General features: G+C 55.1%; 3 protein-coding genes across 7 annotated transcripts in view; all 3 read left to right on the top strand.

Moving 5' to 3' along the window:
• OGA (O-GlcNAcase) overlaps nt 1-1,806 on the top strand; it is a gene marked incomplete at both ends in the record, with an annotated part of 47,463 nt that extends 45,657 nt beyond the window's left edge. For all 5 annotated transcript variants that reach the window (XM_080693613.1, XM_080693616.1, XM_080693615.1 and 2 more), the window contains one exon: nt 1,670-1,806. In XM_080693613.1, coding sequence (XP_080549739.1) covers nt 1,670-1,806 — 137 coding nt within the window. The remainder of the gene's footprint in view (nt 1-1,669) is intronic.
• Nucleotides 1,807-5,547: 3,741 nt separating this feature from the next.
• On the top strand, nt 5,548-6,705 carry NPM3 (nucleophosmin/nucleoplasmin 3; the record flags this gene model as incomplete). Its single annotated transcript, XM_080693904.1, has 5 exons — nt 5,548-5,656; nt 5,755-5,840; nt 5,937-6,056; nt 6,142-6,235; nt 6,590-6,705. The coding sequence occupies 5 exons, from the start codon at nt 5,548-5,550 to the stop codon at nt 6,703-6,705; spliced, it is 525 nt and encodes a 174-aa protein (XP_080550030.1).
• A 6,001-nt stretch (nt 6,706-12,706) lies between these two features.
• Nucleotides 12,707-17,961, top strand: FGF8 (fibroblast growth factor 8; the record flags this gene model as incomplete). The annotated part of the gene is made up of 3 exons (XM_080693801.1): nt 12,707-12,731; nt 16,503-16,609; nt 17,383-17,961. The coding sequence occupies 3 exons, from the start codon at nt 12,707-12,709 to the stop codon at nt 17,671-17,673; spliced, it is 423 nt and encodes a 140-aa protein (XP_080549927.1). The 3' UTR covers nt 17,674-17,961.
• Between the last annotated feature and the right edge of the window lie 554 nt (nt 17,962-18,515).

Here is an 18,515-nt window from a genome sequence, read left to right as displayed (position 1 = left end):
GGCATGTGCTGCTATACCTGGCTATCCCTAGCTGTGGGGCGTGTGTTTTATACTAAGGCTTGAACCCCCTTCCTCAAGTCGTTCTAATACTAAGCTACACCTTCAGCTCCCCCCCCCCCCCCCGGGGCAGTGTACCTTCGAGCTGCACCCCTATCGCTTTTTTTTTTTTTTTTTTTTTAAACAGGGTCTTAGGCCAGTGAGGCTGTCTTCGAACCCGCGCGATCCTCCTATCTCCACCTCCCAAGTGCAGGGATTACAAGCATGAGCCACCACCACGCCCGGCTTCCATCGCTCTTTTTTATTATTTATTTATTTATTTATTTTGGAGGTACTGGGGTTCCTGGAAGCCCTTCTACCTCTGGGCTACACTCCCAGACCTATTTTTACATTTTTAGTTGGACACAGGGTCTCCTAAGCCAGCATGCACGGCTGGCTTCGAACCTGTGCGATCCTCCTGTCTCTGCCTCCCAAGCGCGGGTGTTACAAGTGTGCACCACCACGCCCAGCTTTATCTTTTATTTTGAAACAGGGTCTCACTAAGTTACAGAGGGCCTCACTAAGTAACTGAGGCTGGCTGTCCTGTGATCCGACTGCCTCAGCCTAACTACTGGGATTACAAGCGTGCACTACCACACCTGGCTACTCCCAGCTCTTTTATTTAGTTTTTTTTTTTTTTTTTTTAATTTACTTTTTGTGATACTGGGGAGTTAGCCCATTGGCATTCTACCTCTGAGCTATGCTCTTAGCTTATTTTCTGTTTTGAAAGAGTCTCAGTAGGTTGCCGAGAGTCTCCGCTACATTGCTGAGGTTGTCCTTGAACTGGGATCCTCCTGTTTTTGTTTTAGCCTCCCAGAAACAGGTTATAGGCATGTGCTACTCTTCTTGGCTTTTATTTTTATTCCGAAATAGGATCTTGCTAAATTACAGAGTCTGGAGGGTTTGGGGGTTTTTTTTGTTTTGTTTTGTTTTGTTTTGTTTTGTTTTGTTTTGGTACTGGGGTTCCTGGAAGCCCTTCTACCTCCGGGCTACACTCCCAGACCTATTTTTATATTTTTATTTGGAAACAGGGTCTCCTAAGCCAACACACAGCTGGCTTCGAACCTGTGCGATCCTCCTGTCTCTGCCTCCCAAGCGCAGGGATTACAAGCGTGCGCCCCCACACCCGGCTTTTTTTTTTTTTTTTTTTTTTTTTTTGTGGTACTAGAGATGGAATCCAGGGGTATTGTACCTCCAAGCTACACCCCAGCCCTATTTTTTATTCTTTATTTTGAAACAGGGTTTCACTGAATTGTGAAGGAGCTCACTAAGTAGCTGAGGCTGGCCACGAACCATGTTCCTCTGGTCTCTGCCTCCCCAATGCTGGGATCACAAGTGTGTGCCACCACGTCTGGCCTTCAAATTTGTGATCTTTCTGCCTCTGCCTTCCAAGTTGCCATGATTATATGTGTGCCACCTCAGCCTTGAGGTTTTTTATACCTTGTTCCCCAAAAGATTTTCTTTTGGGGGAAGAATTTTACTGTCAATTAATATGGATTTTTTAAATTGTGGTATGAAATTTAGGTACTGGTATAAAGAAGCCTCTTTTACCTATATTTAAATATGTTAACAATTATTTATCAAATGTATTCATAATCCTAAATATGTGACTTACTCTGTTTTTAATTTTTAGGCTCCCGTGGGGCTTTCTGTGAAGTGAGACCAGATGATAAAAGAATTCTAGAATTCTACAGCAAGTTAGGCTGTTTTGAAATTGCAAAAATGGAAGGCTTTCCAAAGGATGTGGTTATACTTGGTCGGAGCCTGTGACGTTGTTGGCATTATGAACTGTCCAAAAGTCTCTTAGGTCCACCTTGTGGTTGGTGGTTGGGGTCTTCATACAGTTCAGAGTCTGGAGCGGCAACAAATCAACCAATTGAAATAGAAACAAAGAAGCCTGTGTCAAACTCACCCTTCACACTTTCAGACTGCTCACTGGTTGGAAGAAGATAGTACTGCTGCAAATACTGTATAAAATAGATATGGGTCCCTCTTGGGTCTTGTGTCTTACGTTAGGTGCCAAGACCTTTTAGGTGGGCTTACATAGGGAAAGGGTCTTCAATAAATGTAGTCAGCACTATTTTCTGCATCCAGTGTTGCATTTCTCACCTAAGAGTAATCAAAGTCTTCTGGCTTCATCCTTGGTTTACTGGATGACTGAAGGAAATGTCTCTCATTCTTTGGAGACATGGCAGAGTTGAGGAAGGTTTTAGTAGGTTTCAAGAGGCTTCAGTGTTGATTTTCCAAGTGGGATTGTTGTGGCATTAGTTTAAGCTGAATAAGTGATTTCAGTTTTGGGCAATTTTTCTGCTTTGTAAGGTCATGGCCAGTTGTCTCCTGTAGTGACCATTGGTTCAGGCATATTGTACTTCATAGGGACAAATGTGCAGTTGTTTGTGGCAAAAGCCTAAAATTGACAAACTTGTAAATTTATTTGTATATAAACTAGCTGTAACTTGACTATCCTTTTGTTTACTGTTTTAGTAATTTTTTTTTTCTTTTTTAAGTGAAAAAGTGTTGGCTCAGGATGGCACTTTGAATAATGTAAATCAGTGGGGGTGGGTTTTACTTTTGTCTTTTTTTCTTCCACCTAAGTTTTATTTTTTAAAGTGCCTCCCCACATAGGGCTAGGCCATAACCATTTTGGGTACGAGAACTAACTACATAGGATTCAAATCTGTTGTAAAGTGCCGTCACTTCTGGAGATTAACCTCAATAGCAGATCAGCATGTGAAATGCTAGTTTTGGCGTCTGTCAAGTAGGGTAAGGGGACTGACTGGCTTGTCTTTAGATCAGTTGTCCCTTAATATCAAGACCTGTTACTACTGGTATAATTAAATTGATCTTTAATCCTTGCATGTTTTTATCTAATTGTTAAAAGAATGAACAAACACACTTTAACCAATGAGTTTTGGATACCCTTTTCTTTTTCCTTTAATCACAGATTCTGAAAGCTTTGTGTATTTTAATTTCGATTTGGTGTTTTTAAGGGTTCTGAGCATTAGACCTGGCAACCTCTGCAGGATTAATTCTTATCATGGCTGGCTGACTTCTCCATAGATTCATAACAGTACTTCATTCCCTTGCTTCCCTGCAGTTTTCATCAGCTGTTTAACTCTGAGCTGAGTGAGGGAAGAGGGACAGAGAGGAGGAAACTTGAGACATTTGGGCTGCAGAAGTTTTAAAGCACTGTAAATAGTGGTACCTTGTGACTTCCAGCCGAGGCCTGTGTGTGTCCCCGGTGGGTGAGGAGGAGGAAGGAGACCTCTTTGTTTGTAAGGTAAAATAGGATGTGATGTGTTGGAAACCTGAAACCAAGTTTCCTTCCTTTTTTTTTTTTTTTTTTTTTTTGAGGGCTGAGGTGAAGGGAAACATCCCTATTGTTTGAAGGTCAGATGTTACCCAGTTTTCTCTTGGAATACATCTCAAACACTAGTGCACTAGTGGACAAGTACAGCATTTTATTTTGTGAGGGGTCATCCTCATATGGAATCAAGATTTTAAAACAAGTTGCTTTTGGTTTTTATCTTGGCTTTTATTCACTAGCTGGTCTCCTGGTCAGTGATCACTGAAACATGCCTAGGTCCGCTGCCTTCATCACAGTGGGACTAAGTGCTGTGCTATCTCCATGATATGAACACTTATTAAGGTTGGAATGACATTTCATCGATTGTTTAGACCACAGATCAGTTCTTGTAGAAAATGAACTGTAAATTTATCTGAAGACCATGCAAGAGGCAAAATAAAACTTGAAGTAAATGTGTGGTGTTGTACTATGTGCACCTGCTTCCTGACACCCCTACATTACGTTTTCTCTAGTCTCTAATGCCTCGCCTACAAGCAGGTACTCTTCCTCTACAGCTGGAGAGAGGGGGGGGGAGGGAGGGGGAGGGGGAGAGGAAGGGGTGGGAGAGAGGGGGAATGTGAGATATATATATATAGAGAGAGAGAGAGAGAAAGTGAGTGTGTGTGTGTGTGTGTGTGTGTGTGTGTGTGTGTGTGTGTGTGTTGCTGGGGATGGAACCCAGGGGTTTTCTAACCCCAACCGTATTTTATTTTGAAACAGAACCTCACTAAGTTTCCAAGGCTGGCCTCGAACCTGCAAACCTCCTCTCAGCCTCCCAAGTACTTGGATTACAAGGGTAGGCCACCATGCCCGGCAAGAGACTGGATCTTGACAGCAACCCTTCCATCCTCCCATCCCCAGTAAAGGGCTTTCTTCCAGACTGTCCTCAAGGCAAGGCAAAAGCTAAGAAAAGTAGACTTGTTTTTAACTAAGCAACCCTCTTGCTATAGTTAGGACACGGGTGTGAAAGAGAAGTCAGTGCCGCTCAATATAATAGCATGAATGAGTAGTTTTCCTGATTTCATAGTTAAGTGTTAGGAAAGATAGGGAAAGCAGCCTAAACTGAGAATTGCCACCTGAGGGAAGGTAGGCTCAAGCAAGACCCTGCTTAAAAAAGGCTGGGGACAGCTAGGGCGGTGGTGGAGGCTTGTGATCCCAGCATTGGGAGGCTGAGACCAGAGGATTGCAGTTTGCTCACAGCCTCTGCTACTTAGGCCCTCTGCAACTCAGACCCGGTTTCATTTATTTTTAATTTTTTTGTAGGTCTGGGGATGGAACCCACAAAAAAATAAAAATTAGGGCAGGGTGTGTAACTCGGAGGTCGAATGTTCTCGGTTTCACCCCCAGACCCACAAAAAAAAATAAAAGGCTGGGGACGGAGTTTAGGGATAGAGAACCCCTGGGGATGGAACCCAGGAGTTTTTTTTGTTTTGTTTTGTTTTGTTTTTTTTAGCCCCAACCGTATTTTATTCATTTTATTTTGAAACAGGGCCTAAGTTCCCGAGGCTGGCCTTGAACCTATAAACCTCCTCTCTAAGTCTGGGAGGAAAAAAAGTCTAAGAAAAAAATAGATTCCCCTTTCTGGGTTGTTTTGACATCAAAACCTCCAAAAAAGTGTGGGCTGGCCAGGAGCAGCAGCTGAATCTTACATCTGAGCTGACTGCTAGCAATTTCTTCATCCTGAACATCAAAGATACACATCTGGATGACAAGTTGCAGTACTATCAGAACAGGAAGCATATCTAAGAGACGCTGAGAGGACGGACATATTTGGATGAAAACTTGTGGAGCTGAAAGTCTTCAGACCCTTCGACAAAGGCAAATCCCACTGTTTATAAGAAAAGTTCTGACCACACTTGTTCTGGGAGAAGGAGGAAAGGTTTACACTTATGTCTGTATCCCCTTAACGAAAGCTTACCCTAGTTTGGAAGAAAGATGTGGAAAAAATGGACGTCCTCCTGGTCTTGAAAATAGCAAAGAAGTTAACTTTAGGGCCAAATCCATCCTGCTATGAAGTTACTTACGTAGGCTCCACGGTCTACTCTGAGAGCCTGGGCAGAAACTCCCGGATTCTCTCCCGGGGCGGCGCGGCTCCTTTAAGGGGCGGATCCGGAAGCGGCGGCGCCCTACGTGCCGGGGCGGGGCCTGCGGAGGGCCCTTGCAGCATGGCCGCCGGCGCCGCCGCCTTGGCATTTCTTAGTCAGGAGAGCCGGGCCGCGGGCGTCGGGGGTCTGCGGGGCCCGGCCCCGGTCACCATGGACAGCTTCTTCTTCGGTACCAGGCGGGGCCGGGGGCCGGGCGCGAGGGTGAGTGCAGCGTGGGGCGGCTGAGGTCCGGCCGCCGCCCGCGCTCACGCCCCACGTCTCTTGCAGGCTGTGAGCTCTCGGGCCACACCCGCTCCTTCACCTTCAAAGTGGAGGAAGAGGACGACGCGGAGCACGTGCTGGCACTGACCATGGTGAGGGCCGGAGAGGCTGGCCGTGGGCCGCGAAGGCGGGCAGGGCGAGGGCGGTGCCGGGCGCGGAGGCCCTGAGACCCCGCGTCCCCTCCCCAGCTCTGCCTCACCGAGAGGGCCAAGGATGAGTGCAACGTGGTGGAGGTCGTGGCCCGGAGCCATGACCACCAGGAGATTGCAGTTCCCGTGGCCAATCTCAGGCTGTCCTGCCAGCCCATGGTGAGTGGCCCAGAGTGCCCGGGGCAGGTGGGGCCACGGGACGGGGGCCAGAGTGCGCCGGCCTTCACCCTTGGCTTCCTCCCAGCTCAGTCTGGACGACTTCCAGCTTCAGCCACCTGTAACTTTCCGGCTCAAGTCGGGCTCTGGCCCCGTGCGGATCACCGGGCGGCATCAGATTGGTGAGAAGAGGGACGGTCCTCTCCTTTGCCCCCCGTGGGTTCTCCCGCCCCGTTCCAGCCTCATCTCCCAGCATAGCCCCCATTCAGGCCTGCATGCCTTCCAGGCTTTGTCCCCATCATGATGTGTCCTCCATTCTCTGTCCACTCAAGCCTGCCCATGGCATGGAATCCGTTTCAGCTTCCATACCTCCAGTGATGTGGACTCCTTTCAGCCTTTCTGACCCGGTTTAGTATTTGAGTTTCTTACACATCAGGGCCCTTGCCAGTCTAGTGTTTGTAGGCCATGAATAAAATGACGAGTGAAGGGGTCTGACTTTAACCTTCTCCTCCCTTTACTGCTTCTGTGTCTGCCAGTTACTATAAGCAATGATGTTTCTGAGGAAGAGGAGAGCGAGGAAGAAGAGGATGAAGAGGAGGACATACAATTGTGTCCCATCCTTCCTGCCAAAAAGCAGGGGGCCAGGCCCTAGCCTTCTGGTGAATAGGAAGGGGGAAGAGGCTCCCAGCAGGACTTGGGAGGGGGCAGGAGGATGGGCGGAGGGCACCGATGCTGACCCCTTGTTCTTCTCAGGTTAGGTAGCTGCCTTCTGTATGCACCATGTTCCTGGACAAGTTTTCAAGAAGTTTAAGTTTCTTCACCATTGAAGAGAGTTTGGGGCAGGGGTTGGATGGGAAGGCCTTGGGTTGTGCCAGAAGAAAAAGGCATTTTCCTTTTGACCCTGGTGTTCCTCTCCTATGACATGGCTTCCCTTTTCTATAGGGTGGGAACTCTGAACTTCTCTCCTGACCCACTATCCTCACCTGCTTATGAGGATTGGAGGTTAGCATCTGAAGCTCAGAACTACACATTTTTAATGCTTTTTACATTTTTAGATAAAGATTGAAATAAAGTGATGTTTTTTTGCAACTCATTTGTGTGGCTTCTTCCCTGCCAGCGTGACATTTCCCTAGGGACCACCAGGTGGCACTGTGGCAGCACAAAGGGTGGCCCTGGGCCTAGGGGAGGGTGGGGAAGTGTGGCTCCTGCTATCCCTAGGACCCCAGGCCAAGACCAGGCCTAGGCCCTAACTGCCTTGCTGAGGGGGACCTCCCAACACCATTCCATCCCCAGGCCCTGCAGGTGGGGGAGGGTCATTGCAGGAGGTTATCAGCATCCAAGCAAGGGGTCCGGGCCTCTGTCAGCACTCAGGCTGATGGGCAGGGGGCAGATAAGCGGGCTTAAGCAGGCTGAGGAATGTGCATCCCGAGCCCCATGAGGGGGCTCTGCAGAGAGGGCCTATGAGGGGTGGGGTGGGGGCTCCTTGCTCCTCCTCCAGTCTTTGCAGGCAGGTTGAGCAGGGCTCTGGCCCCTAGAAACCTGATTCCCAGGACCAGATGGAGGGAACTGGCCAGATTGGGTGACAGGGAAACCAGAATCCCAGTGGCCTGGCATATGGGGGCAGAAAGGGGCCCCTGGGAGTCAGTCTCCTGGGCTAAGGGGTTCCTGCCCCCTAGCAAGCCGCCTGTGTGGGAGTCAGGCCTGGAATCTGGTGGTTCTGGGGCCTATTTCTATGTCAGGAAGAGGAATGTATTTCTATGAGGATGAGCTTGTATGTGACTGGCCCTGGGGTCAGCAGTTCAGCAGCTGTTTTGATGAGGGGGTGTCAGTGCCCCACAAACAAACAAAATGATACCTATCCAGACAGCGTGGGGCCAGACAGGCGTGGATGGACAGAGAACAGAGCCAGAGGGGGTCAGGCCAATTCTGTACCCACTTCTGGGCTGGTAGGCATGGGGGAGGGACCCCCAGATAAGTTGGGCCAAATGAGGTCGACTTTGAAGAAAGTGTTCCCTCGATTTGGAAAAGCAGTCCCTCTTAGAGAGAGGTCTTCCCACCCCTATGGGGTGAAGCTAAGGAGTTCAATTTTCAACCACCTTTCCTCATATGGAGGACAAAGGAGGATGCTCCGGCTCCACAGGCTCTTTGGGCAGGGCTTTTCCCCAGTGCTTCCACAGCCAGCCCCGGGCGAGGGGCGCAGCTAGACTTGGAACCTTTTGCTCAGGGTCGGGAGTGAGTGGGGAAGGTGGAGCTGGCGCCCTCTGGTGGGTGAGGTTGAAATCGCTTGTGGCCTTGCGGCTCCCCAAGCCTCCGCTCTACGTAGCCATCAGGGGCCTACAAATCCCAGAAAAGGCCTGGGCAGCCGAATTTAAGACAGAAGACGAGAGAACAAGTAACTAAGGCTTGCATTCATTCATTCATTCATTCATTCATTCATTCATTCATTCACTCGCTCGAAGGGCATATGCCAGAGTAGAGGAATTGGGCGGCACCATTTCCTTTCGCCTCAAAATTCTCCGCACATGCTAAATTCTCACGCTCGGTGGGAGTTTGAGTGCAGTACCAAGTCATGAGGGGGGGGAGCTGCCCATCCACCCCCTGGGCGTGGCAGCGGCCTGGTATCTATCCCCGCGACGGTGCTGACCGCGCAGTATTTCGCTTGTTCGGCTCTGGGGTCCCGGCGGGGGCAGGGGGAGGCGGGTTTGAGCACGATCCTGCCCGCAGTGGGGGCTCAATCCACATCGGCCTCGCGGGCCCAGGGTTTCCCAGCCCGATCCGGCGCCCCGCAGACAGAGCTGAGAATTGTTTTTCTCCCCTCCCGTTCCCGCCCCTCCGTCCCTCTTTTCTGCACCCCGGCGCACAGTAGGAGCGCTGCCTATTCTTTCTGGCCTCGGCGCTGCGGGGAGGGCTGCGCGCTGGGGTCTGCAGACCGCTGGAGGGCCCGGCCTGTGTGTGGGGAGCGAAGGGGAACGACTCCCAGACAGGGTGCTCGCAGTCCGCAATTTGCATTTGAACAGTCCGTCCCGCGGCGCTTTGAACGGCCAGGGCGCGCCGAGCCGCAGTCTCCAGGCCCTCGCCGCCCTGCGGATTTGAGGGGCCTGGAGCGGGGCAAGGGGTGCAGTTGGGTCCCGGTGAGGACGCGTTTGTGGAGAGGGGCCGTTTGTGTTGGCGAGGAGTGTGTTTGTGTTTGGAGGCAAGGACGCGCGCGCGTGTGTGCGTGTGTGTGTGTGCGCGTGCGTGTGTGTTTTCGGAGTGTGGGGGCGGCCGGGAAAGGTGACCAGGCTGTCACTCAGCGATCAGGTTGACAGGCGCTCCCTCATCTGGGCCCAGGAGCTCTGATTGCAGATTCGAGGAAACAAAATAGCAATTGTAATTACTGGCTTTGATAAGATAAAGGCAGGAGGGGCTGGCTGGTGGGCCAGGAGCTGGGAGGGAGGGAGCAGGCGGCCAGCAGGGGCCAATGGGACATTTGCATCTGTCAGTCACCGGGTGTGCGGGAGCCCAGGCCGGTGCCAGCTTCTGGGGTGACCGATTTGCCCCCACTCCCAGAGACACGGACTTTAGGTGACACGGGAGAGCTGTGTGAGGGGGAATTTTCAAACGCAAGGCAGTTTGGCCCTGCAAGAGGCCGGTGTCCGAGGTTGGGAGCAGGAGGACACGCTGGCCTGGGACCCTGTCTCCTCTGGGGAGAGGAAGGAGGGTAGGTGAGATAATTGAGGTCCAGAGCAGAATGCTGCTCCGAGCCTGGTGCTCTGCCCACCCCACTCCAGCGAGGGCAGGCGCCCAGAGTGACTCTGGCTGTGACTGCCCGTCATGTATCCATCCCTGGATGGACTGGCTGCCCTGACCCTACCTGGGTCCTGCTCCCTGCTCTTCTCTCTGACTCTGTTCCTGGTGGGAAGGAGGCATCTTTAGAAGTGCTGATCCTGGCTTGCTGTTTCTCCATTCAGCCATTAATATACACAAATAAACATTTTCTGTGTGTGTGGTACTGGTGGTTGAACCCAGAGGCATTCTACCCCTAAGCGCCACCCTCAGTTCCGTTTAAATTTTTAATTTTTAAACAGTCTTGCTAAGTTTCTGCACGCTGGCCTCCAATCTGTGATCCTCCCCTCTCTGCCTCCCAAGTACTGGAGTCACAGGCGCCTGCCACTGCACCCAGCTACAAGCAAACACTTTTGAGTTTTGAGGGCCTACTATATACATGGCATAAGGTCAAGACTGAGCAAACAGACATCGTCTTTGCTTGGAAAAATGTAGAGAGGGAGGTAAACAACGCATGGCGTAGGCCTGTAGACCATGAAGGGAAAGGGCTGGCCTGGGGGAGGCACTGGAGCCCACCTGACTATCTCCCCCGTGATAGTCTTGAGTGGGCACAAGTACTTAGTGAACGCTGGTGCTTCCTATCTGTTGAGAGGCCAACGCAAGTCTCCTCGGGGAATGAGCTGTCAGTGCTCAGCCAGTTCCCCATCCATCCATCCATCCATCCATCCATCCATCCATCCATCCATCCATGCAACAAACGCTTGCTGAACAACTCTGCCCAGCTCTGTGCCTCAAGCTGCCATCTCTTAGCTAGTAAGACGTGGCTGGCCCTTGCCTCCAGGTTTGTGGGGCAAGAGCTGAGTGAACAGGTTCCTGAGGCTGACAGGTGGGCTGAGGAAGTCTGTGTCTCGCAGCACTGGCGCAGGCCCTCCAACCCTTTTCCCTTCTGCATTGCTCTTTTCTCTCTAGGCTGCCTGTAGGGGTGGGAGTGGGAAAGGGGAGGTGGCTGGAACCTGGCTGCTGCTGACAAGGGCCCACCTGCCTCCCTGGGGCTGAGGGCCTCGGAGGACCTCCGGACCCTTCTTGCCCTACCCAGGGCTACACAGGGTCATGGAGCCAGTGGGAAGAGGCTGTGGATAAAGGCAGCAGCTGGGCAGGAGATCAATGGCCCCCTGCTCCTCAGGCACCTCTGCCCACCCAGGCTGCTCCCCAAGAAGCCAAGTGGCAGCTCAGGCTTTCCAGAAGCGCCGGGGGAGACGCAGGGGCGCGGGCTGGGAAGGCAGAAATAAGTCTCTGTCTTCTCACCCCTCCCCGCCGGCCAGAGACCTAGGTCGCCAGAGTAGAATACCTGTGCAACGAAAGGAATGGGGCCTGGAGGGGAGGGGCGCGCTAGCCCCCCCGCCCCCCCGGGAAGACCACCGCAGTCACCGCTGCCCCTGACCTGTCGGGTTTGGGGTGGGGACAGGGGGTGTGGGTCCCACCGGGGACCTCGCGACTCTTTCCACCTGGGGGGCTCGCGGTTCCTCAGAGCCGGGGGGGGGGGGGGGCGGGACAGGACCGACGGGGCAGGCGTGTGGGTGACGATGGAGCGGGAGGCTTCTGCTCTGCCGTGGCCTCCCTGGAGCCCGCAGCGCTGGGTCCCGGGCCGGGTCTCAGCCCCTCCCGCGCCCCGTGCGCTGCTCGGGGCTCTCGGTTCGCGGCTGCCCCGAGGCGCAGTCCGGCGGCGGCGCACAGTAGGTGGCTCGGGCACCGGCGGCGCGAAGCCCGAGGCCGGCGCAGACTCGACCCCGCGCTGGGCGCCCCGGGGGCCCGGCCCTGGGGAACCCCCCCACCCCCCCCACCCCCCCCACCCCGCGGCCCGGGTGCCGGCCCGGCGCAGCGCCGGAGGGGGCCGCCCGGACCGCGCCGCCGCCCCCGCCCGCCGCGGCCCGCCCCCTCCCCTCGCCCAGACCCCCCATCCCAGCCCCGGCCGCCCCGCCCCCCGCGCGCCCCGCCCCGCCCGGGGCTGCGACCCGGCCCCGCTCCCGCCGGGGCTGCGGGCTCCGGCCGCCCGCCCCCGCGCCCGGGGCGCCCCCCGCCCCTCCCCTCCCACCCCGCCGGCCCGTTACCCCGCGCCGCCCGCCCAGCAGCACGGCCAGCCTCGCCGCGGCGCCAGCACTCGCGCGGCCGCCGCAGCCTCCTCCGCGCCCGCCGCCCGCCGCGCCATGGGCCGCGCCCGGCCCGCGCTGCGCTGCCTGTGAGTACCGCCGCCCGCCCCCGCCCGCGCGCGCCCGCCCCCGCTCACCGCGCCGCCCGCTTTTGTCTCCCGCAGGCTGTTGCACTGGCTGGTCCTCTGCCTCCGAGCCCAGGTAGGGGCGCGGCGGGCGGGCGGGCGGGGCGGGCGCACCTGGCGGGCGCGGGCGCGGGCGCGGGGCCGAGGCGGGAGCCCGGGCGCCCGCATCTGCGCGCAGGTGTCACGGGCCGGGCCGGGCCGCGTTCTCAAAAGCACCCTGCTCCTCTAGGAAGGCCCGGGCGGGGGGCCTGCGCTGGGCGGGGCGCCCGCTTCCCTGCTCCGAGCTGGCCGCGAGCCCCTGGGTGTTTCCCAACAGGTGGGTGCTGCTCCCCCCGCCCGCGCGCTCCCGGGGGGGCCGGCCGCCGGGCTGCGGGGCGCGGAGGGTGCGGGCGCCCGGCCGCGCGGCCCCGGGCGGAGTAGCATTATAATGGCGTGTTGTGTATTTTTCGATTTCCTAAAGGTAACTGTTCAGTCCTCACCTAATTTTACACAGCATGTGAGGGAGCAGAGCCTGGTGACGGATCAGCTCAGCCGCCGCCTCATCCGGACCTACCAGCTCTACAGCCGCACCAGCGGGAAGCACGTGCAGGTCCTGGCCAACAAGCGCATCAACGCCATGGCGGAGGACGGGGACCCCTTTGGTAAGGCCCCCCCGCGGCCGCCCCCTGAGTACGGGGACCCGGTGGGGCTCCGCGGGCCTGCGCCTGCTGTGGCTGGACCCGGCCAGAGCCTGCGGGCTCCCGGCCTGGAGGGGAAGGGGTTAAGGCAAAAGACAGCTCCGGTGTCAGCTAGAGAAGGGGCTGGGGAAGGGACCCTGGGGAGCCCCGGGCCCATGGGTGCCTCCCTCTCGGGGCCGATGAACGGATCCAGGAGTCTCCCTTTATACACTCTTCCCCAGCTGCAGGTGGAGGCCAGGGGTTCAGGGGGAGGGGGCCCCGGTTTAAGCGAAGCTCTTGAAAGAGGATATGCCGCCAGGGCCCACAAAAGAGTGGGAAAGAGAAGGGAGAGAAATCCCCCCCCCCAGCCCTTCCAGTTCAGAGAAGGGGGGATACTGTGAACCTTTAAATACTTTGATCAGAAGGGTCAGTCACACCTGGGAGCTAACCCTGAAAGGACCCTCCTGGCTCTACTCGCAGGGAACCTAGGTCGGCGGCGCTGCCGCTGCGGCAGACGGCAGGGCTCCCGGCGGCTCCCCGTGGGGTGGCGAGGACGGGGAGCTACTGCCGGCAGAAAGGCTGAGGACTGATTGATTTCTAAAACATTCAATATTCCTGCCTTGAAACGGGGCCAATTTCCAGAGTCCTGGATGTACCAAGAGAAAAGCGAGCCCTCTGGGCGGCTGGTGTTGTTTTTAGAGAGCGATTATTGTGAGTTTAAAAACCTTTAAATAATGACCAAGTTAAACAAGCATGAAAGGGGAGAGGAAGACTCTATTAAAATGTAATAAAAAGGTGAGGCATTTAAGAGCTACGAAGGAAAATGAGGAATGATATAAAACAGAAAAAGAACCAGCCTTTTTTCAGATGTGGAGTTTGAAAGGAGTTGCAAGTCTGTAAATGTAAAAAAGAGGTTCAGGATTGTTCTCTATGAATCTCTGGAGAGACCCCCGCGTCTGGCAGAGCGATTAAAACTCTTCTTACTTTCACCTTTTTTAACATTTCCTGAATACTTTCTCCTCTTCTCGAGCCAGTTTGGGGGATCGAGTATGTCTCACTGCATTTTTTCTGCATCAACCTAGCTGACTTCCCTTCAAAGCTGGAGGAGGAGACATAATTTTCCTGGGATAAATCTGTCACTGGGGTGGAAGAATAGGTTTGAAAATGTTAAGCTTTCCAAAAGCCCATTTGGGAAAGCCGCTGTAAACTTCGCCCGGCTCCCAGGTCCATCCGGGAAGGAGAGGGGGGCTCTCTGGGTGGGGGTGGGGTGGGGCGGCCTGCCCGGTGGCCGAGCTTCCCCGCTGGGCTGGTAGAGTGGGCTTCGGGCCCTTTGTCCCTCCAAATTGGCTGCTTGCTGCCCTTCTCAGCTTCCAAGGAAGGGAAGGAGTGCCTGGCTCCTCCGGGGCATACTCCATTGGAGCAAATGGCCCCGCATCCTTGGGTTTTGGGGAGGGAAGGAGAGGTGGAGCTGGCGGTGGGGGAATTGGTCTTCAGCTGTCAGAAGAAGTTCGCTGCGCTCTGCTTCTCTCCTTGGACCCAGACTTCCAGGGTTCCCTGGTCCCTGCCTGAATCGCAGGAGTGGAAGGTGCTGGAGGCCTCAAGCGCAGAGGCACAGGCTGTGCCGCCGGGACAGGGTCTGCAGAGAATAGCTAGCTAGCGGAGAGGTCCCAATTATTTCGTTAAGGGCTCAGGAGGAGACAGAGGCACCCACTGGCCTTTTTCTTGGCCCTAAAAAGCAGCTGCTCCTCACCCTGGAAGGCAGACTGGCTGGTCCAAGAGGAAGCAGGAAGGAGGGGAGGTGACAGTCGTGACCCTGGTTGACTTGGGGCCAGGCTGGGGACTTGGGCCATTGGGTCTCAGCCCCGTGGCTCTGTGAAGAGGTCTGCAGTTGCCGTCAGGGCAGCGAGGCAATGCCCCTGGCACTGGTTTCAGGGATAGAGAAGGTGGCATGTGTTGGTACTGATGCAGGCTGAGTCCCAGAACTGCGCTGTCCAGGAGCAAAAGGCTGCGCTCCACCATAGGGAGGGAAGAACACTCAGCTCCCTGCCCGTCAGCAAGGCCAGCCTTGTTCTCTTCTGGGGCAGTCTAAGGGGAGAGGGAATTATAGGAGGGAAATTCAGCCTGTGCCACCACACCCTCCAGGCCTCTGCTCCTCACCCACAGAAAGAATTTGGGCTGCGCATGGGGGCACAGTCCTGTAATCTCAGTATTTGGGAGACTAAGACAGGAGGATCACAGGTTCGAGGACAGCCTTAGCAACTTAGCGAGACCCTGTTTCTCTCTCTTTCTCTCTTTTTCTCTTTCTCTCTTTTAGTGCTAAAGAGAATTAAACCCAGGTATATTCTACCTCCAAGCTACATTCTCTACCCCATTGTGTGTGTGTGGGGGTGTGCTAGGGATTAAACCCAGGGGACTTCTACCTACCGAGCTACACCCTCAGCCCAATTTTTTTATTCTTTATTTTGAAACAGGGTCTCACTAAGTTGCAAAGAGTCTCATTAAGTAGCTGAGGCTGGCCATGAACTCAGATCCTCCTGTCTCAGCCTCCCAAATGCTGGGATTACAAGTGTGCATCACCATGCCTGGCTCCCCTGCCCCATTTTTATTCTTTATTTTGAAACAAGGTCTCACTAAGTTGTAGCGGACCTAAGTACCTGAGGCAAGCTAGCTATGAACCTGCAGTTCTCCTGTCTCAGCCTCCTAAGTACTAGGATTACAAGTGTGCACCACCAAGCCCGCCTGAACCTATTTCAAAATAAAAAATTTAAAAAAGAACTTGGGGTGTCGCTCAGAGGTAGAATGTCCCTGGGTTCCATCCTCAGTACAAAAAATAGGAAGGAAGGGAGGCAGAGAGGGAAAGAACAGAGTGTGGCAGCACACATCTGTAATCCTAGGAGGCTGAGATAGGAGGATCACAGGTTTGAGGCTAGCTTCAACAATTTAACAAGACATTTAAGCAACATAGTAAGATCCTGTTTCAAAATAAATAAAAAGGGTGAGGGTGTAGGTCAGAGGCAGCTACGTTCATAAAAAATGAATGAATGAATGAACGAATGAATGAATGAATGCATTCGGTGGGGTGAAGAGCTCAGCTATGATGGAGGTTGAAAGAGAAAAGACAATTGAGTCGTCGGTGTCTGGACACCGACTGCGGCAGGGCCTGCCGCCTGGCGTCTGAGGCCCTGGGAAGCAGGTTGCTGAGCTTGTTGCTTTTCAGGGAGCAGGGCTGCCAAGGGGCAGGGCGGGGGTAGCCAAGGCTGTGAGTTCCATCTGAAGTGGTAGGAATGGAACAGGAGAGAATGTTCTTACCTTTGACCTCCGGACTGGAGGTCACCCTACCCCACATTCCCATAAAGACTCATAAGCCACGCGCACATGATATTCTGATTAGAAGAATCCTCAGAAGTCTTTCGATTAGCATGGAACTCTGGTCAGATTAAATTTTACTTGGAGCCTCAGTGTAAGAGTGCATTGCTGTTTGTGTTGAAAAGAGGATGGGAGAAATGGAGATTTGCCCTTTTCCACTTGCTGGCCCAGGGTCCCTCTGCAGAACCGCACCTGTAAACTGTGATCTGCCCAAGCCCCTCTGCCCAGCCTGAGCTCTGAGGACGCACAGCACGTCAGCAGCTGGGCTGGGGCCGGAGCCCGTATTCTGGCTGAGGCTGGGATGTGACAAGCCCTTGGGCCAGCTGGGGTGAGGCTGTGGATGGGCAGGAGCAGGGCCTTCCAGTGACCACCCCACTCCTTCCCTGACAGCAAAACTCATCGTGGAGACAGATACCTTCGGGAGCCGGGTTCGGGTCCGTGGAGCAGAGACTGGTCTTTACATCTGCATGAACAAGAAAGGGAAGCTGATTGCCAAGGTGAGGCTCCTGGAGGGAGGCGGCCCTGGCCCGGGCGCAGCCAGGCTGGCTGAGCTCCTCGGGGACACTCCTGGGCTCGGATCTCAACAAGGTGGGCAGTGATGGGGTGGGGGGAGCCGAGGACGAAGGAGACTGCCTTGAGAGACGGAGAGATGAGGATAGAGGAGGAAGGCTAGGGATGGGGGGGTGGTAAATTCCATATATCTTTTTAACAAATCGCCAAATTGCTTTGCTATTATGTCCAATTACATGGTACCAGCATTTGGAATGTTCAGTAAGCCGCAGGCCCAGCCCCTCGGCCGAGCTCTGAAATGGCCCCATTAGTCACGGCTCCTCTCCAGCCTTTAGCTCCCCGATTCCTGGGCTCCTTCAGGGGCTTGGGGCTCAGAGTCTCCTCCCTGGCCTTCCCTCCCCCATAGGGTGGCTGCCCAGGGCTGGGGAGCCCCAGGGCCAGGCCGGGCAGGTGGGGAAGCAGTGTGTGGCTGGCCAGACTGGTGGGCAGGAGGCCAGCGCAGGCAGGCTCCGGGCCTCGCTCTGCCCTGCGCCTTGGGCCAGCCCCTCTGTAGACAGCCATGTGTCCGCTGCCCAGGAGGACAGGAAGTTGCCGGGTGGGCTGCGGGTTGTGAGGGATTAGAGAACCGGGTGCCCAGGCGGGGTGGGGCCGGGCTCTGGCCCCCTCGCCATCTGCTGGGGGCCCCCTGCTGTCTGGGGCCGCTGTCCCTCTGCCTCACGTGGGGGGCTCGGTAACCCGCATCTGGCCCCCCTACCTGCAGAGCAACGGCAAGGGCAAGGACTGTGTGTTCACGGAGATCGTGCTGGAGAACAACTACACGGCCCTGCAGAACGCCAAGTACGAGGGCTGGTACATGGCCTTCACCCGCAAGGGCCGGCCCCGCAAGGGCTCCAAGACGCGCCAGCACCAGCGCGAGGTCCACTTCATGAAGCGGCTGCCCCGCGGCCACCACACCACGGAGCAGAGCCTGCGCTTCGAGTTCCTCAACTACCCGCCCTTCACGCGCAGCCTGCGCGGCAGCCAGAGGACTTGGGCCCCCGAGCCCCGGTAGGCGCCCGCCCGGCCGGCCCTCCCCGGCGCCCCGGGCCGTCCTGGGGGCGGCGGAGAGAAGCTGTGCAGGATGAGCTCAGCACTGCGAAGGCCGGAGGAGCTGGGAGTCCGCGGTCCAGTTGTGGATATTGTTTGCTGTTTTTTTTTTTTTTTTTTTTTTGCTGTTTTTTTTAAACAAAAAAGAGGCTCTATTTTTGTATTCCACTGGTTGTGGTGTCTGTCTTCTTAGCTCTCAGTGGCGGAGATCGGGTTCCATTGGGGGCTCCCTGGGGTGGAGGGCAAAGCCTGGCCAAGGTGCCCCTGGGCCCCCAGCACCCCCAGGACAACAGGCCACTGGGGAGGCCCTGCACCTCCAGGTCAGGGTGGGAGCAAAGGCTGCAGTCTATGGGTCAGATGTTTTAGGGGTGGGTGTTAGTGGGGCGGTTGTGTACTAGCTATTAAATGGTTGAAATATTTATTTCACTTGCATGTTAGAAATGTGCGCTGGGGAGTGAGCCCTGCTGGGATCAGCCTCTGCCCCTTGTGCTGTCCGGTGGCTAGGAAGCACGAGTCAGGCACCAGCTCTGACTGGAGCCTCCTTCTAATCCAAGGAGCCTGCCTACCTGTCTGCATTCCCAGCCAGAAGAGGTTCTCAGCTGGTCCTGGGAGCTCTCAGGCAGGGACTGTCTACTTCTTACCCAGGCGACCGCAGGGCCTGAAATGATGGGCAATGTAGGACCGGCACTTTGATCGGGATGTGAGCTTTTATTAAGAAAGTTCCGCCAGAGCCAGATGTGTGGCACACACTTGCAATCCCAATACTTGGGAGGCTGAGACAGGGGGATCACAGGTGCAAGGCCAGCC

This window comes from Muscardinus avellanarius, assembly GCF_963383645.1.
Source record: "Muscardinus avellanarius genome assembly, chromosome: 4".
Taxonomy (NCBI): Eukaryota; Metazoa; Chordata; class Mammalia; order Rodentia; family Gliridae; genus Muscardinus; species Muscardinus avellanarius.
Note: the sequence above shows the minus strand (reverse complement) of the source record. Positions and strands in the feature narration are given on the sequence as shown.